Source organism: Cyprinodon tularosa, unplaced genomic scaffold (assembly GCF_016077235.1).
Source record: "Cyprinodon tularosa strain WSP-4 unplaced genomic scaffold, ASM1607723v1 ctg106, whole genome shotgun sequence".
In the NCBI taxonomy this organism is placed as follows: Eukaryota; Metazoa; Chordata; class Actinopteri; order Cyprinodontiformes; family Cyprinodontidae; genus Cyprinodon; species Cyprinodon tularosa.
Window position 1 is genome coordinate 1,991,516 of NW_024037849.1, and position 25,527 is coordinate 2,017,042.

Genomic DNA, 25,527 nt, shown 5'->3' on the forward strand with positions numbered 1-25,527 from the left:
GGTGGTGCAGTTTGCAGCACTCCTGCCTTGTTGCAAGAAGGTTGCGGGTTCTCTCCCCGGCCAGGGGTCTTTCTGCATGGAGTTTGCATGTTCTCCACGTGCATGATTCTCTCTTACTGGTTCAAAGCCTTGCTTCCTTCCACTAAAACACATTGAAGTTAAAAATAAACTTTTTTGCAGATAAACTCGACTTTAACAGTATTTAACAGTAAAGTATTTTATATATATTTTTTTTTTAACTCTTCACTATTATGTTACTTTATACACTCTTCTAAGGTCCACAATTGTGTGACCATTTTTTTCCTAGAATCTTTTTGCTGCTGTAACACCAGAGTTTCCCCATTGTTGGACAATAAAGGGATTTTCTATTCTATTCTATTGAAGAGTGCTGTCTTTATGTTACGTTGAAAGTTAAACATTTGTGTAAACTTGTTTATTTCTGAAAAATATGACCTGAAACCATATTAGCACTGAGTGCTGATGTTTTCGGATTGGAGGGTGGCTACTCCAGTTCAATTTTAGTGTTGTTATAAAAACAGCGATTGTGCTTTATCATGTCCAAGGACCTAAAAGTGCTTTACACTTAAATCAGTCATTCACACGCCTATAGTGGGGATCCACATAACCACAGTTACCGACAGAGTCAAGGCTGTCATATATCAGCTCCACTTGAGCAGGGGCTTGAACCAACAACAACAAGGTATGAGGACACATCATCGTAAGCCACCTTCACCACTGCATAAAGAACCAACTGGCTCATTTTTCTCATGCCCTGTAACCATTTTAAAATATGAAACTTTAATATAGACCAATATATAATAGTTGAGTTACACTTGTGTACTTTAGCTTCTTGGTTTTGATTATTTAACAATTACAATAAATAAAGTATATAAAACAATTGAGAGGTGATTAACTCGAAACAGAAATACAAAGATATTCTTTCTCTAAAGAATTCTTTTTAAATAATTCCGGTTTATTTTTCTCTTCATCCAATTTTTAAACTTTATAAATGCTCTGTGACCTTTATTCACATCCTCTCCAGTTATAGATAGAAAATCATTTACTGGCATTATGTCAAAGAAACTAACCAGAGATAGTAAGACAGAACTCTTTATTTATTAAAAGTAAGATTAGATTTTAACTTTTGATAATCAAAAACTAAACTTTCCTGGTAACAACAATTTTCACCCATGGAACACACTTCTATTTTTTTAATTATCTCATAAGAGACAAACCAAATTGCACAGAGAACCTCTAAGACCGCTAAATAATTCCATGGTAATTCAGAATTAAATTGATAAAAAAGTAAAAATAAACTGTTGAAATATTCAAAGTTAATTTAGAAAACGTCTTATGACAATATAAAGAAAATGTACATCCTATTAAAATAAAATAAGATGTACATTTGTGGAGGAAAAACTATGAGAAAAAAAAAATGGAGGATGGATCCAAAATTATCCAAAATTCAATCATAACACGATAGAATTGTAAATTAAATATTTGTTAGAAATACTGTAAAGTAACTGGGTTCAGTTTTTTCCCCCACAAGTGCTACTAATAGTGTGACAAATCATGAGAGTCATCACATTATGATGGAAGTTAGGGTGCGTAATACATAAAACCACAACTCATATGCACAATGTGCACACGCATGATGCACATGTTGCAAAATACTTGTGCAACGTAGCCTCTTATGAGCAATGATTAGTTTTAGGACCTAATTTTAAGTTGGTTTCCAAGGCCTCCAGTTTCCTGATTCTCATTGGAATCTCCCATCCATGTTGCCACTTTAACAAGTAGTTCCCCTTATGGTGGATATAGTATAGGGATTAATTTAGAAGAAATGAAACAAAACTCAGTAACACCTCTCATGAGTTGGAAGAAATAAAATCCTAAAAGTTATACAAAAGCATGTTTTTTTTTTAAACTTGACTGGTGTGGTTGTTCCTGCTCCTAACTCTGTGGCTAGAAGATTGCCTCCAGCAGTGCATGCATCTATCCAGACCTCGCATCAGGAGCAGATAACCCTCCGGTGAGTTTTTTACCAAATAAAACTACGCTGCAGTTCTTCACTCTACGCCAAAACCACATCCAGCAAATTTCCAGATTTGTAACCACAGCCCAATCTCACTGCTCTAATCATGCGTCTAACGCTCCTATCGCTGCACCGCTTCACTCTGATCACCCTCCTTCCTGTCAATGACCCTTCTGTCCCCCATGAACCGGCCTTTACATAGGTATAACATTGAAATCCTTTGCTCGGTGTGAATATACTTTTAGTTGACTATAACGCACAAACATGGCGGTTTGTAACAGTTAGGGGTATCATGAAAGAGATGCCGTGGATGAGGGGTGCAACATAAATCGTATCCAATCTGAGAGCAGGTTTTAGGTGTAGTCAGTTTTCATGACATCTTCGCCTGCATGCGACCCCGTATCTGACAAAGAAAGACTCTGCTGAACTTGTTAGTTCAATCTCTAACGCTATGCTCTCTCTGCCTTTTCTCATAGTAGCTTCATCTGGTCTGTTCCTGTTTGGTTGTGACTCCATCCTGCAGAGAAATCTCAGCAGTGCTGCTGCCATCAACAGCTTTGTTTATAGAAGTTGGAGCCTGTTTTTCAATGTAGTCTTGTTTCTCTGAATGTGTCTAACTGTGCTCTCTGAAAGTTGCCTTTTGTATCTCTGCATCTCTGCTTTGGTCTCCTTGAACCCCAGTCATCCTCAGCAGATAGCCACCCACGGGCCTGGTTCTGCTGGAGGTTTCTTCCTGTTAAAAGGTAGTTTTTCCTCTCCACTGTCGCTACAAACATGCCTGGTGTGAGGGATTGCCTTCAAGTCAATGAGTCGATGCAATCAGCTGGTTTTCCTTAGATAGAAAACTTTGAACGAAACTGACTCTATGACATGGTTGGATTGTCTCTATAAAGTGCCTTGAGATGACGGGTTGTGAATTGGAGCTATATAAATAAGCTGAATACACCCAAAGGAGGCTGTGACAGCCTCCTTTGGGTTGCACAGTGCAAATGAATTAACATGAGTTCAAAAGTTCACTTAAACATGTATAAGCATGGTGGCTCATTTTCAGCTGTAGTCCCATAATGATGTACTAGCTATTAGAGTTACTTCAAAGCTGGGAAGTCAGATTGCCATAATCTTCAACCTGGTAAATGGTGACTATTAAATCATAAAAATGGGAGACAAAAAAAATATGAATTATTTTCACTTCTGAGTAGAAAAGGAACACACCCATAGAACCATTACTAATGAACACCCCCTTGGTCAGTTAGGAGTTTGAAATGGGAGCATTAATCAAGTGTCTGTGTATTACGCTTTTAATTATCCTGCACAATTTTAAAATTAACCATTTAGATTATTTAAAGATCGAACTCGCCGTCACTTTCTTATCCTGCCAATAACCCTGCCTAACCCCATCCACTGCATCAGCCCATTTAGATGGAAGCTCTCAAAATGTGTCTCAGGATTAGGGCTGGGCCTGATTTTGAGGGATACTATCATGATAAAAAATAAAAGTAACAATAAAAAAAATAAAAAAAACATTACTTCTTCACAGCCTTGTGACTGTTTATATCATAAACCATGGCCCCACACTCACAAATAATACTAATATACACATTTATATGTGGCTTTGTCAGGACACTAGATATCTGGTAGTAAATGTATTTTATCAAATTCTTTAAATTTGTCAATACCCCAAAGGGGAAAAAAAAACAAATAGAAATAAAACAAAACTTAGAACACCTAGTTTCTTCAGATTTTAATCATCATTGCTTTTTACTCATCAGCTCCATTTTCTCATGTCAAAGACCTCTTTAATTACATAACAAATGAACAAAATTAAAAGACCTACCCAAGGGAAGTCCTTCATTAAACAGCTAAACTGCATTTAGTCACATAACTGCATAATAAAAAGGCCAAATGTGGCCAAATGTACACCAGAACTATTTCAGTGGAATACGCCCAACGGGGCCCTCTTCAATTAAATGAAGAGTGTTAACTATTTTTTTCTTTTTGTTTTAAAGAAACTGTTGAGAAACCATCAAGAGAGACTTTAAACCCAACCAAAATAAAAAACAAATTAAAACAAAATTAATTAAAAACAATTAAAATCTATATGGGAAAATTGTGCCTCGAAACCATCAGTAAAGATCTCTGTAATTAAGCGAAATTAACTTAATATAATATGACTTTACTTTGTTTAAAAGTGCGCTTAAAGCAGATGCTTATAAAGCTGTTTTTTTTTTTCCACAGTAATGAATCACAGGCAGTAGAAACTGTTTGCGACATGATGTCCTAGAAAGATGTGAACCAGACAATTAGTTTTTTTCTTTTTCCAAACAAGTCGGGACTTGTAGCTGCTGGGAGAGACGTGAGAAACTAACTGTTGGCAAACATCGTCTGAAGAACACCGCAAACGTTTATAACTAGAGAGGAAAATAAGCAAACAACGGTATTCGACACATGAAACGGATGTAAAAGGTTTCTCTTACCTAAAGGGGAGATCTGCAAAGATCCCACAGGAATGCCTCCAGCTTAAAAACAACAAATAATTCAAGTCAGAAGCGTTAAAAATGAGTTATTTTGATTTTCTTCAAGTTGTTTATAGTGGCCTGACTACTCACTCGTCCATTTGGGAGGAAGGGAGCTGAAAAAGTCTCGGATAGCAGAAAAGTGGAAGCCCCTCCTCGTTGCTACAATCTGACTGAGATTATGATACAAATTGCTCACATAGAGACCAGGGTTTATATTCTAACAGTGACGTTAGAAGGAGGAGTGAGATGAGAAAACCTCCACTGAATCATCATATTTAGACACAAGCCTGAGGTGGTTTATTGGAAACACGCTGTGATCGGATAGAAGCAACATCTTTGACGCTCACTTCCGCCATCTGCAGCTCAAAGCTGCTATTTGTTAAATTTTTACCCCGATGCTAACTCCTACCGCCCCCCTTTAAACCCAATCAGTTTTTACTTCAGTACCACGGAAGATTAGGACCACTGTTTTTTTTTAAGTTAAGAGATTTCTAATTGTTATTTCAATTTAATATGGGGAAAAAAATTGAATTTTTTGAAATTTTTTTGACTTTTTTTCTTAGAGTTATGACCTTTTTTCTCAGAATTCTGATTTTTTTCCCCTCAGAATTGAAACTTTTTTCTTAGAATTCTGACTTTAATCTCAAAATTCTGACTTTAGTCTTAGATTTCTGACTTTAATCTCAGAATTTTAGCTTTAATCTCAGAATTCTGACTTTAATCTCAGAATTCTGATTTTTTTTTTTAGAATTCTGACTTTTATTCAGAATTCTGACTTCTTTTTAGAATTCTGACTTTAGTCTCACATTTCTGACTTTAATCTCAGAATTCTAACTTAAATCTCAGAATTCTGACTTTTTTCACAGAATTCTAACTTAAATCTCAGAATTCTTACTTTAATCTCAGAATTCTGACTTTAATCTCATAATTGTTTATCTTAATGTAGATGGGCACCATTAAGGAAGAGATGTTGGAGCAACAAGCTTCACTGACAACGATGTGAGTTTTTTAGAGGGCCAGTAACACACTGGAAAATGATGGATTTAGGCGACTTTTTACATGCCCGAAGGGTCCGCAGTGATGCTATTTCATTATTTTGGAAGAGCAGAAGGTGATTAAAACAAGAGAGCTAGTCTATAAAACAGATATGGCTACGGCTTGATACTAACATGTTTATTAGCTGTCAGAATTCAGTCAGAATTCTGTCAGAATTCTGAAATTAAAGCCAGAATTCTGAGAAAAAATATTTCAGTATAATATCTCATGTAAAAATCTGTAAACTTTTTAAATTTTTTCAGTGGCCCTAATCTTTTTCCGTGCTATCGCCCCCTTTTTCAAACCCAATCGTTTTTTACTTCAGTACAGTGACAGCTCCACAGATTTTTATCTGCTAGAGCTGAAGGGGAGTTGAACATTAAAATGAGGATCCTACATTTTTTTATGTACACTGATGCAAAAAACAAACAAACAAAAAAACAGATGCTACTTTTAAATCTGCAAAAGCAAACAATAATGTAGATAATGAATGTGTGGTGTTCTGCAGCTTACTTAAAACATATAAAAATATGTGTTTAATGTAGTTTATAAACTGTTACAATTAATTCGCTGTATTTTGCTTCCCCAGATCTGGAAAAAATATAGTGAATTAATTTTGAATTCACCACTGACATCTGGTGAAGTAGATGTAAGGTTATGAATAAGTAAATTAATAATATATGTAGCATTATCTATAACTAATTGGTAAAATTGAATGATTTTACTTCCATTTTTTTTTTTGATTTGTGTAGAAATTAAGCAAAAAAGATTAAATAATACTACTTATACTTCAGCGATAGTATCAAGGTGCTACTTTATTGTATATCTTGTACCATGTCCGTTGGTTGTGCTGTTCTTTTTACATCTCTCTTACATCTGCAGAGAGATGCAAAGTCATTTACTGACCTTTACAATGCACTGACTGGCATTAGACAGACACATTATTTTAACAATTGAAAAGAAAAAAATATGTAAAGTTTTCTTAAGAATTCATACTGAATGCATCTTTAGATGAGGTACATTATATATTCCTGCATATGTGTGTTTTTTAAAGGAAAATATAACCACAACATCCTTAAGAATATTTGCTGATGAACTTTTCTTGAGGTTGCTATGAGGAGGCTTATGGTCTGTTAGCGCCCCCTTGTGCATGCAGTGCGTCATTACATTTACTTACATTTTCCTTTAAGTATTATTTTGAACTGCTGAGGCTATACTGCTGTAGATCAGTTGTGAAGTTAAAGACACATTATTTCCAGTAGTTCTGGATGTCTTCCATTTGGTTACCTTACCCTTATTTTATGTTTTCACAGGTGCCGTTAATATTTTTGGTTGTTGCTTTTTTAGTGTACATAGTAAAATGTAGTTCTTCTCTAATGGATATGATGTTTGGTAAGATAATAGGATACTAAAAGATTAGGGAGGGAATTCAATTTCTAATACCTGTTGAAGTTTCTTTGAAATAATATTTGCAGCAAGAAGGTTCCAGGTTTCTTCTACTGGCCCGGGATCTGTCTGGATGGAGTTTACATGTTCTCACTGTGCATGCATGGGTTCTCTCTGGGTATTCCTGCTTCCTCCCACAGTCCAAAAACATATGACTGTTAGCTTCTCTGAGGTATATATATATATATATATATATATATATATATATATATATATATATATATATATATATATATATATATATATATATCAATATAGATATATTGATGTGTACAGTAGTGGCCATTCTAAATTTCACCAGCCCTTGGCTGGTTCCCCTACAATTATTTTTTAAACATCGATATTTGTACTAAAATATTCTTTCTGTCATAATTTGTTGACATTAAGATCTAAATAATTCAGTAAAATTGTGGAGTCAGAGAAAAAAAAATACATATCACTCCAATGGCTGGAGGGGATTTTGCTGGGATTTGAAGGACAGTGGGCTGCCATTTGGCTGGTGTTTTACGGGAAGGGCCATTTTAGCAGCCATTCACACCTATATATATATATATATATATATATATATATATATATATATATATATATATATATATATATATATATATATATATATATATATATATATATATACATATATATATATATATATACGTATATAATTGTATATCTATACATATATATAGCTATACATAGATATATATACAAGAACAAAGTATCTCACACAAATATGGATACATATATAAGGATAAAGTCCTCATGACAACAAAGAAAGAAACACTGTTTGTTCCTTTGGTTATTCCAATGTGCAAAATAGCAGATGTGCGAAATCAAATGCTTTTTACATCCTTATGTTTAGATCACTTTATGTTTAGATTCTTCTTCTATCAAGTTTCCCAATGTTGTAGTTTACAAAGGAGGTTTTTTTTTAAGAATTCTCAAAGTCCTTGGGCCACTTCTTCCTTGAAATCATCTCCCATATATATATAAAGACTTAAAATCCATGAAAGAACATATAATATATGTTTGCTGAGCTATTTACCTTTGTACTCATTCCATTTCCAGTAATTGGACAGAGCATTCGGTATTTTTTAATTATTTACTCCAAGGTTTAAAGGTTGCACCACATCCTCTAAACAAGGCCCCTTCAGCTCTCTTAGCAGAAACAGTCCCACAACATCACAAATCAATTTTCATACTCAACTCTAGGGGTGGCATGCCTTTTGTCGGTTTGTCTTTTGATCCAAACCAGACCCACTATGAGTGTTTGTTGCTGATAAGTACATTTTGGTGTTAACATTCCAATCCAAATTTCTCCAGGCAGAGTTCTAAAAGGATTTAGCAAACTCCATATTTTAAGGTTTGAATGATAAAACAGGAAAATCTCTTTCCTCACAAAATACAAGTTAACATACTCATTATCTTTTGTGGCTCTTTTTGAGACTGGACAACCACACATTGTTAAGGGGGAGTTAAGATCAATTCATTTTCTTTGTCAACCCCTAGCTCCACCTTTGTGTTTATCGCTCTATCCTCTGTTTTTAAAGGTTTCGGAAAATAGCTGTTCTTTGGTAGCCATCTTTAGATTTATCAGAAACCATATGTCTGCCGCAGTCATATTATCTTTACATATTTGTGTCATGTCATAGTTTTAGCACATGGTCACAGTTAGTCATAGATAACCAATTAAATCTCACTAGACAAAGAACATTTCTTGACATAAATCTAAGCATATTTCATTTAAATGTAAATTATAATGGTTGTTAAATGACTTTTAAACTGCAGCACTGTAATGTCAAAGAAAAAGAAAAGCAGAAAAAATGTATTCTCAATGCTAAACTGGTTTCTCTCAAGTACTCAAACCATACAGAGCATTTATTAGACTGTGTAAGTAATTAATTAGACTACATATGTTTGTTTTATTATTTTTGAAAGCAAATATTGTCTCTACAGGGTTAGAATCACAATAGAATAGATAAGTCCTTTATTGTCCCACAGAATTCATATGAAGTAAAGGAATAAAGAATAAGTCCAGGATAAACCAGTTACCCAACACCTCAACCCACTCCACCACAAAAAATATGTTTAAGTTGGGATGCTTAGGTTTTTATAACAAATGAAGTACTTGCAGAAGAGTGTTGGAATTTAACTGAATAAATTCAAATAACCAACTGAAATGTTCAGACCAAGAACAACATTTTTATATTTATTTAAAAGAGTGAAAAAAATCCCAACTACTATAATATCTCCAAGTAGTTTACAAGATATTTATCACATTTTTTTAAATGAAAGCAGCCATTTTTAAATTAATGTGAAGCTGCTGTGGGAGCAACAGCAAAGAGGCCGCTGAGAGGTCGCTCCAAGGCTACAATGGAAAAAAAAAACGCTTTCCTCTCATTAGCACTAATTATTACAAGCCTCCAGTGACATGGATTGGAGCAGGTTATCGTTTCAAGCTCTCAGTGGGTAAATCATACATGAGAAAATGGATTTCTGAGCAGGGAAAGAATGGTTACACTGTGGCATAGCGAGCGGGACCAGGACAGGATCGAAAAGGAGATGGTCCACTGGGGAAATCAGACAGAAATACAGGGTTGTGTGAGGGAGTGGTCTCTGTCAAGCTCTGCCGCTTCCTACGGTTACGTCTCTGGTAGCGGAAATTGAATGGTGGACGCCGGGCCAGTAAGGCTCCACTTTCCTCAGAGGACGAATCCAGAGTTCCTGCAGTGTGCTGTTGTCGGTTTACTATGCTCTCTTCAGACTCACTGGAAGAAGAGAGGACAGGGGCAGAGGGGTTAACCAGAATTGGGGCCTCTGAAGGGAGGGAGGGTATAGCTGTAGGGTCAAATGGAGCTTGCTGAGTAGTGGAGGAAGTTGAAGGGTGAGAGCGAATGGGCTGCAGGTCATTTACTGGGTCATCAGGCAGAGGTGGAAAGGTTGGGATCACAGGGTCTGTAGGGAGGTCAAGAACCTGCGGTTTCACTGGTTGGACCATGTCAACATTCTGCAGACAAACATAGAACATCTCACTGCAATTACATATAACCAACCTATACTAACATGCAGAAAAAACGGTTAAATCCTATTTAATATATTGAAGCTCTTGTTTTGTAAAAGCTACAGCATAAATGAAAATAGACAATCCAACCCTGTTAGGTATTAACTGTAGATTATTCCAGAAACGATTCATTTATATATATATAAGTTACAGACCCTTGCTATTTCCAATTTTGTTTAAAATAAATCATTATGCGTTAATTTTTTTTCTTTATTTATCCAGTTTGTTCAGATTTGGGTCCTTCACATTTCTTGACCAAGTGAATTAAAACTACAGAAATGTTTTACTATATATTGCCTCATGATGGTGAACTCCAGCAGCAAGGTAAAAGGAAGAATGCAGATGCAAAACTATGAAATCATAGAATTAAGAATATGAGAATGCATTATGAAAGGAAATTAGCAATATATATATAAAAAAAAATTATATTTTTTAGATATTCATGCAGTACCTTGCTCACTTAAAAGTGCATTTTCTGGTGCTGAATTTCTTTGCTGTTGCTATATTTATGGTAAATTATCATGTTTATCTTTATCACTATTTTCTTATTTACATTAAACCGTTAACTGCAGAAAATTGGAACATTGTCTTCAACCGTTTACAATAATATAGAAAAAAAACCTGTTCCTTATTTGTTACCTGTATTTTAAACATCTCACAGGACACCTTGACATCAGGGTAGTTGTTTAAATCTCCATATACAGATCCTGTACAGAACCCTGCAGTCTGAAGGAAAGAAAATAAAAAACTTTATGGCTTGCTTATTCTTGAATTATTATTAGAGCATCAGGATACAGATAAATTCTGTAATGATTCTGAAGTAAAAGAAAAATTCACTGAAGCTTTTGATCAAAGTAAAGATTAAAATACAGAATAACCAAATAACAACACCAAGGAGCCGGTTATATGAAAACAAAGAAGATGAACACTGAAGCTTTAGTGACGTTATGCAGCTTTCCACTTTCAGGAGACTTTTTGGGCATTATGTAGAGTGTAATAATCTCATTTGATTTATTCAAAAAGAAAAAAAACTCACAAATCCCCCGTCAGGAAAAATAGCAGAATTTTTATTTACCCCAATCTTTTATGTCACTGTAGATGGTGGGTTTTCTTTCATTTTTTTCAGAGTTGTATTTTTGTTTTGACAGTAGATTTTCTGACAGTTTAGGCAAAAAGCTATTTCTTTGTAGCTAGCATGCATGAAAGGTGGCGGTGCGAAAAACAAAATCAACAAAAAAAAAGTAAAAATTCTGGTAAAAATGCATCAGTTTAACTTATTTTTGGAAAATTGTTAAGTCATTCTCTAAATATTATACAGTGATTGTTTTTCTGAAAAAGTGTTAATAATTTGGGATTTTTCCTCTGGAAATCATTTAAATGAAAACTAAATAATTTCCTCCTTTTGTTGTACCTAGAAGTATCTCACACAAATATGGATCTTTAAGCTGTGTAACAATCTTGCTTTAGTGCAAAACGTCAAATTAAACCTTTCCCAACAGCGTCATCTCTGGGGAATGGAAAACGACAATTACAACAGTGAATAAACACAAAAACGCTCCACATTAATCTAAGAAATTACTAATGGAGCACCGCTAAGGTGTGTGAACAGGTTAATCCCTGCTGAAGTACCTGTGTGTCTGATTTGAGAGTCAGTCGCTGGCAGGTCCCTCTCTCTGTAAATCCCTCTGTACACTCCTGGACTGTGTACTCCACAAAGATGGCTTTTGTTGGCACATTCTGTGTAATAAAATAATATGACAAACTGCACAAATGCATCCACAAGTACTGCCAGAGGCAGAGCTGTTGTATTTTTATATGTAATGTTCTGTAATGACCATCATTGACTATTACCCTTTATTTTTTCTCCCAAAGCTGCACTGCCATTTACTATAAGAGGCAATGTATAAAGATATGGCCTACAAAGAAACAATTTTGCTCTTGCTGTTTTTGCCGAATATAAGCTAGATAAGTCATAAAGGTGTTAAAATCTTCATGGATCCTTTGAAGCCTTGTGCTGCCAGTGTGTCATAGTTATTGCAGAGCCTTAATGGCTTTCTTCTGGCCCAAAGAAGATCAAATGTTCCCTGTAATGTTTGCCCCCCCCCCACACACACACACAGATATCCATCTTAAGTGTAGTTTCTCCATAAAGGTAGCATTCAATAAATTTAGGAGCACTGAATTCAGCAACAAAACCTTGTTTTCTGCACAGGATTAACCGCTGCTATACCTGAACTGCAGCTCGTGTGACCTTTTTCACTCCGAGCCCGACACCCAGGGTGGATTGCCTCCTATAGGCCTCCAGAGTGATCCCAGCAGCATTCATGGCGTCTGGGCTGTCTACAGAGAGCAGGACGGGGCAGGTTGGACACGTCTGCTGTAGCTTCTCTGGTGGATCTGCAGCAAGAATAGCTTAGCTCGGTCATATTGTTAGATATTAATGGATATGGATATCAATGTTTGCTGTTTTATCAAAAAATAGAGCCATGCATTAACACTAATAGAATAAACCACACTACAGGTTTAACAGGGTTGATAAAATCACACAAAAAAATGAAAAAATATATTAAAGGTAAAATTGTGATCATAAAAGATATATATTGAGATCATGGTGAAATAAATTCTATGTTTTTACCACATTTTGATTTGTCATAACAGAGAAAATGATTTTTTAAAAATTTTTTGTAAGTTTTAGATTTTCCTATTTTGTTTTGCTAAATGGGTCATTTAAGTGAAAATGCATACAATCTTCCTATGTACTATTGTTATGATCATTGCAGCCATTTTGTTTGGTTTCCCGGTGAGCATTACAGCTCCTATATCTAATTTGAGTAACAGCGGCAGCTTTAACAACATAGTTTATATAATGTATGGATCTTTTTTTTAATATTTGGCAGAAAGCATTACCTGGCATGAGAGCGCACTCATAGCTGTAGAGATAAGTGAAGCCCTCCGGTGTCTGCAGGATGGTGGTGTTGCAGCTACCTGAGACTTGCTGAAAGGAATACAGAAGACAAGATTTGTTGCTGGCCTATGCTATGCCACAAATACTTTCTAGGGTTGATAAAAAAAGACTTAATTTTATCCTACACAAACTTAGAGAGACTTCAAAGTAAAATATTTTGGATAACCGAAGCCAATAAGGCCATGTAAAAAAAAGCTCTTTGGTGTATATTATCATATATTCCACAGGAAATCATATAGAGCAAGTGCATTGGATGAAAATTGTCTTGATTATTCATGACCAACTTTCTTTTAATCGTTCAAAAATGTGATTGAACAGGTTGAATACCGATATTTTAGAAAATAGGGTGCTCAAAGTAATTTCGTGGTCCACTTTAAAGAATGTGAAAGGATTCAAGGAGCAAAAAATCTTTTACAGATCAAAAGATTGATTAAGAATAGTATTAAGTACAATATAAAGTGGAATAAAGGAATTAGAAGCTACACAGCTGGAACGCAGGACAAAGGTAAACTTTTAAGTAGGATACCAACCCTAAAGTTACTATAGGATTGCATAAATCAATGCTTTGGAATGATCTAGTGAAAATTCTGTTAAAATTAAAATCCACTTTAAGACTTAAAATTCAGTTTTCATAGATATTCCCAATCCACTTTGGATGATCATAAATAATTTAGTAAAATTGGTGACAATCCTTATTGGAGCTGTGAAAAAGTATCTGAAAGTAGGGTGCGACATATCCTGATTATTCAGAAATCAAATAGAAAAGAAAAATATCTGAACAGCTCTTCTGTGTTTCCATAATGAGGACAGCAGTTATTTCTTATACTTCAGAACTCTTTGATGCTGTTTAAATACAGCTTGACCTTCAGGTATTACAATCAGATTTAATTAAATCTTCTACTAGAGTAAGGAAAGGATAGTTAGCTTTTTTTTTGTTTGTTTGAAGTTCACTTTGGCAAACTGTACAAATAAAAGCCCTCAACGTATAACCTAAAATAAATAAAGAGTCTAAAATCTGTTTATTTTAATAATTATAAATTGACAATAAGAACAAACGATCATCCATGGAACAGAACAAAAAGTCCAACAAGTTAGGATGTAAAACATAAGTGCAAAGATTTATTTCTGTGCTCTTCGACCGTGTGTGTCCTACTGTTTCCATGAAGGGTCGGACTTCACAACGCTTCCACGGCTTCGGGCTGCCTATGTGACATTTGGTCTCCAGGACATCCAGGTCCAGATAGTACACACTTCCTGCCGGTCCCTGTTATTTACAATACAAATACAAGATAACGATTGGTTGTTTTTTTTAAGAAAAGCAACATTATCATACAACTTTGGATGGATTTATTGGATGAGCTTCAATTGAATGCCTAGTTAAGTTAGATGGAAACTCTCCTGCAAAAGAACTTTATACAATATTGATTTGAGCAAAAACCTTAAAAAAAAGTTTACTTTTAGATTAGAAGGTTAAATTGTGTCAGTTAGATCCATCTCAGAGTGTGGCCTAAAATCACAACACAGCAAAAGGATAATAAAGCCATTTTGTTAAGGGGGGGTCTCCTAAATTAACCTGGATATTACTGGCGGTACTTTAGACCTATAGGCTCTCTCTTATGAGCTTTTAGAGCAGACGCTTCTCATTTTAGAATATTAAAGGAAGCACTTTCATTTTATTTTAACAGATATTAAAAGTAATATTGGCAACCAATAGTATGGACAGCAAACATCTATTACCTTTTTTTAGTTACTATAGATTCCTTGTTGTTGTTGCTTTTATTTTAATTTATGTTTATCCTATAAATACCAGATTGATTGTAAAAACCTATTAAGCTCATGTTGATCTTCAAACCTTCCCCAAACAGTGTCAAGAAACCACAGCTCCTGTTTTATTATAGCAACAGCAAAAAATACAAATAGACAATCCATCCATGTTAGGTGTTAACTGTAGATTTGTGTTTTGCTGACCTGTGCATGCAAGTAGACATTGGTGATCCGGTTGAGGGCAAACTTGTAGCCCTCGTTGCGATCCTCGTTGATGTAAGTAACTGCTAGGCGAGACAGCTTTTCCACAGCTTTGTCTGTACATGGAATTGGAGAAAGTTCAACAGGCATCAGCAGAAAACCTTCCCCGTTCACATGAAAAGTGTGAAGAGATATGAGAGACATTAGCAAAAGAACCGTGGAGATGTCCATGGTTGCAGAGGTATGGACAAAAAGTGAAGTTTGTTCTACTCTGTTTGCTTAAAACCAGAGAGTGACTTTTGGAATCAAAAGATGACGTCGAAAGGAAGCCAAGGACAATGTTTGTTTGGGAACAGAGCGGCTGATATTTTTGAATGAAGATGTGAGGGGATCTTTTAACCCCTGATGTACAAGTGCGAACTGTTACCAACAAGCAGCTCTCTTTCTAATTCAAGTGTTGAGCAAAAGGTTTTTTTTTTACATAATGTTTCTTTCACTTTTATCAGGTGGAAAAAAATGTCCATAGCAGGGTGGCTTACGGGAAAAAGGTGATATTCCCCTAAATATAGTTACTGGATGGGGTACCATGAATTTGTGATACCTGACAGAGTTGTTAATGTTGTGGAAAAATCCTTTCCATCCACGTTTATTCCTACTGGGGTCGCGAGGGGTGCCGGTGCCTATCTCCTCTCTGTCTATGGGCAAGAGATACACACTCACCTAAGGAGAATTTGAAGAATCCAATTAACCTAACAGTCATGTTTTTAAGGAGGAAGCCAGAGTACTCAGAGAGAACCCATACATGCACCGGGAGAACATGAAAACTCAATGCAGAAAGACCTGGGGTTGGTAATCAAACCCGGAACCTTATCACTGCAAGGCAGCAGAGCTACCCACTGCTCCATTGTGCAGCCCATATGTGGAAAAATTGTATCATATATTTTATTTCCTCTATATCCAACTCTTAACCAGTCCACATGTGATTCATATTAAATGTCATTTCAAAAAAATGTATAATACAATGAGGAAAAATTTAACTATACATGTTATATTCATATTAAATCATATTTAATATGAATATAACATGTGGACTGGTTGAGGATTGGATATAGAGGAGATAAAAATCATTGACTCAGTCACTTCATGAGCCAGCCTGGTTCAAATGGAGCTCTAGTATTTAGTTCTGTAGTGCTATTAGTGCACCAGTAGGAGCCACTGTGCACTCACTATGATGTGCTGAGGTATTTCAATTCTGCATGCAATACTGAGTTAAACGATGGCAAACTAAAACTAATCTTGTCATGTTTTATCTCTGAATAAACATTTTCCTAAAAGCAGTCAGACAAACACAAATAATAAAACCCTGAAGATTTATGAGAATATAGAAAAAAAAAAAAATCTGAATTTCACTTCTACAAACATTTCTGAAAAAAATGTTAAATCTATTTTGATTTGTATGTATTGTAAATACCATGCTATAATTATGCATTCTCTAATCTTATTCTTTCTGTTTTTGTTTTTTTTTCCTCATAAATTTAAGCTAGAAAATGGAGCCAGGCTTGTCTGTCTGCTGTGGGTGTGGTTCTCACTTTGGAACCAGTCAGATTTCACTCCCAGTACTTTCAACAGATCGGTTAATGTCTGTAACAGCAGCTCAGACTCACAGCAGACTGGCAAACACAAACACAGTCTCTCTCTTCGTCAGCCTCTCCCACACACGCATTTGATTAATCACAGTTTGGAGACATAATCACAGAAAGTGCAGCTATTTGATTAAAAATCTATTAGCTTTGAGAATGGTGCTAACTAGTTCAAATTTACCTTTCTCTTTGTCTGCAATGACTAAAAACCTTTGAAAAATTGTGCTTGCTGGACTCTTCAGTAGTGCAGTCATGCAAAATGCAAATCTCTACACAGGTAATAGAAAATCTGCTGTGCATGCAATCTCTATAAAACTAGGACCTTAGCACCAGCAGCTGTAGCATGTTGTGTTTTCATCTAGTGAGCAGTTGGGTGGGGGTTGCATTCACCATATACTGTGAAGTGTTGGATGATTTTGGGTTTGTCGAGTTAATGGTTGATTTGTACATGAACACGCATCAAAGCGAACCTGATAATAGGATACATTTTCTTGGAGGCTGACATCAACTTTTTAATGGGAAAGTCTAGTTTTTGGCAATAAAACAAAACAAAAACAACCAAAGACTGAGAAGGAGAGGTAGTGGAATCCAGCAGGACAAGATGGTGAAGTGGAGAAAGCAAAAGGGTTCCAGCCGAGGTTAGACACTTAAGAACAAAAAGGAGAAAGATGGGAGTTAATGAGGTAAAATCCTTAGTTTGAGTAGATTCAAGTTGAATTGTAAGCTTGTGATAGTTTGTATTAGATATTGATAATCACTCGTTGTGTCTGCAAGCTGTTTATAATGTTTGTGGTAAAGTCTAAGTCTTCCTCACTTGTTTACATTTTCTGTGAGGAGACATTATTTTGCATAGTAGTTTATCGAACAGCTATTCTCTCCTTTTATAAAGGCCTTCTCTCAAAACTAGCTGCTCTTTTGTTTTTAAACTCTGATGGCAAATAAACGTCACTTCTTCTCAGTAATTTGTTTATCAACCATCAGATAAAATGATAACCAATTTCAAATGCATATTTCTTTTTCCTAATTCCTCCCAGTTTGGGTCTTGAAGGGCAGACTAGACATGGAGAATCATTCCTAACTTGGATTGACACAATGGGGTAATTTTAAGATGATTTGTTTGCTTAATGAAACATTTTGGAGATCCTGACATGCTTTCTAAGTATACTTTAATGCACATTATTTCTGCTTCCACTGACTCAGTAATGTGTAATGTCACCATAGCATATACATACGTGCAGAATTTCACGCTCATATGTCAGTAGAGATTTTGCACACCTGATGTCTGTACATACAACTAGAGCACAGTTTGTTTCATATTTTAATTATTTCTAACTTTTAAAAACATACAGTGCAACTCCTGGTAGTTAATACTTTTCTCAAGGTTTCTGAAATAATGGTGATGGTATAGATGACAATCCCCCTCTACAGCTGAGCAGAATATTCATAAAGACAGAACAGTTGATACCTGAAAACCAAAACTACCTACATATTTGTCATATTTGTCCTCATCACAAACTAATTCCATCTTAAAAAACCTCTAAAGTGTTTTTCAAATACCGTAGGGGTTTTGCTGCATGTGTATATTGGAAGTAAATACTAATGAAAAGTATGACAGGTGGTGTGTACTTTGATAAATGATTAGTATTAGTAGTAGTAAGTTAGTTATTAATACATTTCTTATGAATCTACAAATCTAATGAATCATATGCAATTTAACCTACATGGTTTTGTTTTCTGACTAAATTTAATATTTTGGGATGGTCCAGAATTAGACCTGAACTGAATATGACAGAGAGATGTTAGAGGGAGCATAAGATTAGGGTGATAGTAAGAAGAGCTTGAAAACATAGACACTGAAAGCCTTTACCAAAAATAAACAGATTTCTATAACCTATTTTTACATTCCACTTTGCAGCCACTATACCTGGTGTTATTTGGGGAGTGGCAGCCTAGTGGTTAGGGCACAGAGCTAGGAATCCTGAGCTTCTGAATTCAAGCCGCACTTTCACAGACTGCCACTCTGAGCAAAAACACCCTTAACCCTAGACTGCTCCCTGGGCGCTGCACAATGGCAGCCCACTGCTCCCCAAGGGGATGGGTTAAATGCAGAGATTTCATTTCGTTGCTCTGTACTTGTGAGAGTTTAATGACAATACAAGCTGGGAAAAAAAGAATACTGGGGGGAGGGGCTTTGTTGCAGAAAAGATATATAGATTGACTGCCCTGGAGTCAAGCAGAAATCATTACAAACAACATAATGAAATTACTGTAGGGATTGCCTAAAAGACAATGGGTAATGCTGACTAAAAATGATTTTTAAGATCTATTACTATATTTGGTAATAAAAGTCTAGACGTGTTATAATAGATTGAATCACAATTTGTTACCGGAAACATTAAGCAGCAACAAAAGCAGCACGATATTCCCAAAGCAAATACAGTTTCTCTCATCGAAATCTTTTCTACAATTTTTCTGTTAGGTGATGTGTGGGTTTTCACACTTTAAACCGACCTTCGAAATTGCCCTACATTGTAAAGCTATGCTTGCACAGTTTCTGGGATTAGTGCAAAGTGTGAACAGGATAAAGTTTGTAAGGCAGAGGAACACTGTTTGGTGAGAAACTACCACTGAGTCCCAGCTTATAAAGTGAAGTTAGTTATTAAAAATAAAACCAAATATGACTCAGCTGGGGTTAAATAATGTTTACTTGTCTCCTCTGAATGAAGCTTTTTAATGCACAAAGTAAAGACTAAGCATCATTTTCACACATAGACTTCTTTTTCTAATCATCTGTCCTGCGATAATCCGTTTTCCCTAATCCATTTCAAGTATTCACTGAACCAGGTTCACCTATCAGCAAAAGCTGGAGAAGGAAGACAGAGATACTCGCTCAGCAGAACAAATTCTACTAATATCAGAAGAAAAAGAGCTGCCTCAGTGTTGTGTGTCTTTGTGTGTTTCATACAAGGGGAACAGGAACTGGTGTTTGTGTGCACGTTAGACTGTATAGAACCCCGAATTTATGCATCAGTGTTACCGGGAGCCAGCTGTGCTACAGCAGAAAGCAAAGAGAGTCTGTGGGGGAGAGATAAGAACGGAGAGGCTGCACCAAGGGCCTGCTCTACCAGCAAAACGCCAGGCCCAAGTTAGACAAACCTCCTTTGATGTCAGCACAGAATAATCTCCCCCTTCTGCTCGCTGAGCAGAGATGCCACGCTGCAGTGATGCCCAAGCACAGATACGAGGGGGCCGCTGCTGTTCACTTTGTACTACAATGCGCCTGGGGTGGATGGGGAGACAACAAGAGAGGAGAAAAAAAAAAAAAAAGAAAATTGAAAATAAGTGATGAGAGGATGACTTCAATTCTAATGGCGGTAAACATACTATTAAAGTTTAATGCTGACACACAAAACCTTTAACAAATCAAATAAAATCAACTAGGGAGATTAGGCATACAAACAACAGTTGTTTTTAACAAGAGGATGATGGAGAATTTAACCTGGATCTATGAACTGGCTACTTGTTTATAATTAAAAAAGAGAGATTTAGATATTTTTAGATTTAGATTTTTGTTAATAAAAAATGTAATAGTCTAGCCTTGTCAGACATGTATAGCGTACATGTCATTTATGGGAAAATATTCAGCCATGATTGTAATTTACAAGCCCACTACCACTGTCAGTCCTTTATTAGATTGAATATTAACACTTATATGGTTTCATTGGATTAATCCTAAACCTAACAGCAACTCTGACATCTAACATTAAACACAAACTGCATTAACAAGTCTTAAATTATGCAATGCTCTGTTACTCTGTACTCAAGTATAAACAAGGGGGAGATTAAGATGGTTTGGCTACACATTGACAGGATTTCAATTGGGACTAAGGTTCTGTGACTGCATATTGTTGCAAGAGGGACTTAGTGTTTACAAGATAAAATTTAACTTTTATTGTCATTACAGTGTCACAAGTACAAAGAGACTAAATGATTCCTTCTGCATTTAACCCATCCCCTTTGGGAGCAATGGGGGGTTAAGGATCTTGCTTAGGGACCCAGAGTGGAAGTCCGTGGGAGTGGGGCTTGAAATCAAAACCTCTGGGACCCAAGCGCAATGCCCTAACCACCAGGCCACCACTCTCCAGAAGTAAACAAAAGTTTGAATAAAAATGCATGCCATACTTCAGGTTTGTATTATGTTTTTTACCCTTCCACTTTAAAATGACATAGATGAGCCATGAGTACTTTTGATTGTTTGTCTTGGGTCCATTAGGTTGATCTGTATAACAAACATACTCAGGATGACTGCATTTGTTCTAAAAACAAACTGCTTATTTACAATAATTAACAATGTTTCAGCAGCTTATACTCAACAGAGAAAATTAACTAATTTTGACAAACTTTACCTTTATACTAGTTTAATTTGAAATACATTTTTTCATGTACGTGCATGTCTACTTTTACACTGAATTACAATGCTCTTTGAAAAACTATTTGAATTAAACTTCTTTGTATGAATGGTGCTGAGCAAATACTCCAGCTTTGCCTATTCCTCTGACACACATTACTGTGCATATGGTTGATTAAAAAAACTTGCATACCTCTAGTGGATTAAGGTTTTAGACTAATTTTAATATTACCCACAGGTTTAAAGGCTGGTTTATGCTTAGAAACCAGGTCATCTAGGTGTGTGTCACAGTTAACGCAGATACGCCCCAGCCTCTTGTGTCCGTCTTGTGTTGTGGCGTGGAATAATATAGCGCAGACCACCTTCACATTTGGGCATAAATCAAAAATATCTGCTTCATACCTGCAATAAGCTCACTGCGGCAAACTCCTACAATTTTAAAGAGGTGTGCCAGAGTGTCTGCGGAAGGGGTGGGGGCATATTTGCGTTAACTGCGACACACACACACAAGACGACCTGGTTTCTGAGTATAAACCAGCCTTTAGTCTGACAGAGTAAAAGTATCGTTTTAAGGCAGCCTCAGGCGTATTGATACATAATGTGATCGAAAAACTATGAGTAAAAATGCTAAGCAATTTAAAAAAAATTGTAAGACGGTTGTAAAATAGCAAATTTCATAAAAATAAAAATACATTTTCCTTTTTTCAAATATACACTCTCTTTGCACTATTTTATTCCTTCAGTAACACACATCTTGGTCAGATGACCACTATTTTTGAATATGAATACATATTTCCAAGACAGCACAGCCCCCCTCCACTCAACCTCCCTCCACTCGGCATAATCTCCATTGACCCACTGCTCTCACCGTCATGTGCTGCGCTTTTGAGCTTTTCCTGGCACTGCCACCACGTGCAGTAAAACCCATGCCTCTCTGCTACCTCGCCAAACACCTGGTTTCCTGTTGCCCTGTCAAGCTGCTGCTGAATGCTGCAGTCTCCTACGATACACAGAAGACTGCATTATATAACCCCTGGTGGACTTTATTGTTGCACTGGGGATTCCTAAGGCTTGTAGAGTGGTGAGTTTGGAAAACTGTGGCTGTTTATCTGCTTATGGACTCTTAGGGGAGACTATAGCATTGACGAATCAGTGAACAGCAGTCTGTTCACATCATGTGAGCAGACCCAATGGGTCACAGTACCAAGAAGGCCAAAGCTAGTAAAAGACAAAAACAGGCTAAGTGGAGCTGTGCCGGCCAAAGTGGAGCCCATGAAAAAAGGTGCAAAGTCACACCATCAACATTCGCTGTGGTATTCTGGTAAATGGATTCACACAAAATTTAAACGCTATATCTTCTACCACCTAAGCTTAAAGGAATAGTACACCCAAAACATGATTAGCCTTCATTTTCTACTCACCCCCATGCTGAACAACACTCTGGAGTACTTTTTTGATATCTCAAATGCATCTGGAGATCTGGGAGGCTTCTTGCTGTCTGCTGACATTCAAATAATGGAGGTCTATGGTGCCCGAGGCAGAAAGGTCCATAAAAGTCCACAAAAAACGTGTCAATATTCCTCCATACTGCTCGTCCAATGTATTCCAAGTGTCCTGAGTGGGTAGCGTCCATAATTTACTCAAAACGAAGTCATTTAGAATGTTTTTAGAGCATAAACAGTAGTGTATAGGATTTCCTAAAAGCGCGTTCCCGAGTCTACGGAAACCGCGGCAGACCAAACCAGACGAAAGTGCGCATTCAGCTCTGCAAAGAACTCATGCTCTTCCTCAACACAGAAGTCCTCAGACATTTTTCTTTCGTTGTTTCTTTCTTTGCACAGGTAAACAGCACATTTATTCTTCTACGCTTGCATTATCGGCAGAGCAGATGCTGAATGCGCACTTTCGTCTGGTTTGGTCTGCCGCGGTTTCCATAGACTCGTGAACGCGCTTTTAGGAAATCCTATACACTACTGTTTATGCTCTAAAAACATTCTAAATGACTTTGTTTCGAGTAAATTCTGGATGCTACCCACTCAGGACACTTGGAATACATTGGACGAGCAGTATGGAGGAATATTGACACGTTTTTTGTGGACTTTTATGGACCTTTCTGCCTCGGGCGCCACAGACCTCCATTATTTGAATGTCAGCAGACAGCAAGAAGCCTCCCAGATCTCCAGATGCATTTGAGATATCAAAAAAGTACTCCAGAGTGTTGTTCAGCATGGGGGTGTGTAGAAAATCAAGGCTAATCATGTTTTGGGTGTACTATTCCTTTAAGTTGCCTTTTTTGAAGTATCCACTTCTCATGTGATGTAACTTTATATCTTTGCAATTAGAGGGTACATTTTTATGTGATATTTTTCAGATGAAGCCAAAAGTTTCAAAGCATTTTACTTCTACGGGTTATTATAATGTAGAAAAAAAACAACAAAAACAAAGTAAACTTAACAGTACGGCTCTTTAAACCTTTTGGTTTGATTGTTAAAATATAAAACCAAGGATTCTGGAGTTTGTTGCTGACTTTTCCCTCAGTGAGGATTTATTTTTTTTGCTGATCGATTTTGCCTGTTGTTTCCTCTCCCTTAAAAAAAACTTTAAAGTGAAAGAAAATAAATCAGTTGCTTTAAAAAACACTGAAAATAAACATTTTAGAACCAAAATATTACACATCTCATTATATTTTCTGTGTCAAAGTGTAAGTGTTGAAAAATCCATAGGTCTTTATACTTTGCGGCTCTACTACAAAAATAAACAGGATCATTAAATGTTCAAAGGAGAAGTCGTGAAACCCCACAAAGATTTCAGTCACTCTATTCCACCTACTCCTTTGATGAACCGCAACTTGTGAAAAAAAATCACTTTTCAATCACTTACATTAAAATCACTTACAATTTCACAAATATTTCGAATTTCACCATCATCTGTCATTTAAAGACTTTGCAACCACAATAAGAATATTAAAATGTCTCCATCTGTGTGTTAGTATCCATTTTAAACCTCATTTAAAATGAGTGAAATTGTATGTTGCCTGTTGCACATTTCTATACAGATTATGGTTTCAATTATCTTTTGGGACTGACTCTTACAAAATGTAACATCTTGTAAGTCTTGATCTAAAATATATATATGTATATATCTTTCAGAAACACATCATCTGTTGAAATCGCAAAAGTACATTTTCTTAAACTAGATCATTAATAAATAACTGAAAATTAATTAATTTTCTTTGCTAATCAGCTGTCTCCTGTGTTCACAGACATTTTTAACACCTCACTGGAGACATGCCATATGCCAGCCTGCTTCAAAGCCTCCAGCACTCCTGTTCCCAAGAAATTTAAGGACCAAAGGACTACATGACTTCAGACCCATCGCCCTGACCTTTGTGGTAATGAAGCCCTTTGAGTGTTTGTGCTGACCACCTTAAATCCATTACAGACCCAATTTCTTGATCTACTTTCGCCTACAGAGACAACAAGTCTGTAGAAAATGCAGTAACATTCTGCAGCGCCTGAACACCACAGGAACCTATGCTGGGAAGCACAACTGTAAGCTGTGAGCTGGTCTCTCAATCCTGGACCATCAGCACTAGTTCCTCTCTGCTCTCTTCCTGTATACAATCAGCTGCACCTACACTGAGAAAATGGACTTTTGGGAACTGTAAATATTAACCTAGTTTTTATTTAAGATTTACTTTAAATTGTCATGTAACTGCCTTTACTTCAAAATGACACTGTTAATGTATTACTTATATTTAATTTGTTAATTAAATTTTTAATTTGTAAATTCAAGGCAGACAGACAGTTTTTTCAAAAAGCATTTAGTTTAAAATGATGGTTTAGCAGTGGGCATTAAGGGCGTGTAAGGCAGAAACCCCTGTGGTTAGTGACCACATCAATCTGGCAGAGGATGATTATAAACATGTGAGTCACTAACCTGGTCTTAAAGTTCAGTCCATGGAGAGGGAAGGCAGGACAATCCAGAGGACGAAGCCAGGGCCAGCGTCACAGAGGTTCACAGTAGTCTGGGCCCGAAGATCATAATCCTTAAGAAGTACTGAAGAGAAATCCAGGTCGTGTCAGGAAGTAATTCCAGGGTCATCCAGAATTTAACAGGAGTCTGAAGACAGGTCAGGCAAACCGATCAGAACAGGAACAGGCAGACTCAGAGGTCTCAAGGCAGAACGGGTCAGGATCAGGCAATCAGAAAAAAATACTACTCGCTAGAAGACTCTCACTAAAGGCTCGAATAATCTGACACCTATGACTGGAAGCAGGCAGGTTAAATAGAGACTTGAACAATTGACAGATGAACTGTGATGAGAAACTGGGCAGAGCTAGGCAGATGAATGGGATTAGCAATCAAGCCAGTCAAAAGCACCAAGATCATGACAATATCAATCAAAAGACATTTGATCAATCTTACCAAATAGTATTAAAGAAACAATCTATATAAG

General features: G+C 36.4%; 2 protein-coding genes and 1 long non-coding RNA gene across 3 annotated transcripts in view; 1 reads left to right on the top strand and 2 right to left on the bottom strand.

Moving 5' to 3' along the window:
* The window catches only part of LOC119784858 (G-protein-signaling modulator 2-like), a 28,807-nt gene extending 23,952 nt beyond the window's left edge, over positions 1-4,855 (bottom strand). Inside the window, exons 1-2 of the mRNA XM_038287131.1 lie at positions 4,642-4,855; positions 4,510-4,551 (exon numbers count right to left, since the gene is read on the bottom strand). Of these exons, the coding sequence (XP_038143059.1) occupies positions 4,510-4,551; positions 4,642-4,649 (50 nt within the window). The 5' untranslated portion in view covers positions 4,650-4,855. The remainder of the gene's footprint in view (positions 1-4,509; positions 4,552-4,641) is intronic.
* A 4,076-nt stretch (positions 4,856-8,931) lies between these two features.
* On the bottom strand, positions 8,932-15,297 carry si:ch211-262h13.5 (uncharacterized protein LOC571127 homolog). Its single transcript, XM_038287161.1, has 7 exons — positions 15,024-15,297; positions 14,209-14,319; positions 12,998-13,085; positions 12,321-12,487; positions 11,720-11,827; positions 10,730-10,816; positions 8,932-10,036 (listed from the first exon to the last, which is right to left on the bottom strand). Exons 1-7 carry the CDS (start codon positions 15,249-15,251, stop codon positions 9,545-9,547), a joined length of 1,281 nt encoding a protein of 426 aa, XP_038143089.1. The 5' UTR covers positions 15,252-15,297; the 3' UTR covers positions 8,932-9,544.
* A 2,411-nt stretch (positions 15,298-17,708) lies between these two features.
* On the top strand, positions 17,709-24,737 carry LOC119784245. Its single transcript, XR_005280912.1, has 3 exons — positions 17,709-17,757; positions 24,331-24,459; positions 24,541-24,737. It is a non-coding gene; the product is annotated as an uncharacterized LOC119784245 (long non-coding RNA).
* Positions 24,738-25,527: the final 790 nt, after the last annotated feature.

Excerpts from the sequence above, each read along its gene's own strand:
- si:ch211-262h13.5 (XM_038287161.1), bottom strand. The coding sequence starts at position 15,251 with ATGGACATCTCCACGGTTCTTTTGCTAATGTCTCTCATATCTCTTCAC. Across the intron at positions 13,086-14,208 it reads TCCGACCCTTCATGGAAACA|CAAGTCTCAGGTAGCTGCAA; the intron begins GTAGGACACACA and ends TATTCCTTTCAG. Across the intron at positions 11,828-12,320 it reads TCACACGAGCTGCAGTTCAG|AATGTGCCAACAAAAGCCAT; the intron begins GTATAGCAGCGG and ends TTTATTACACAG.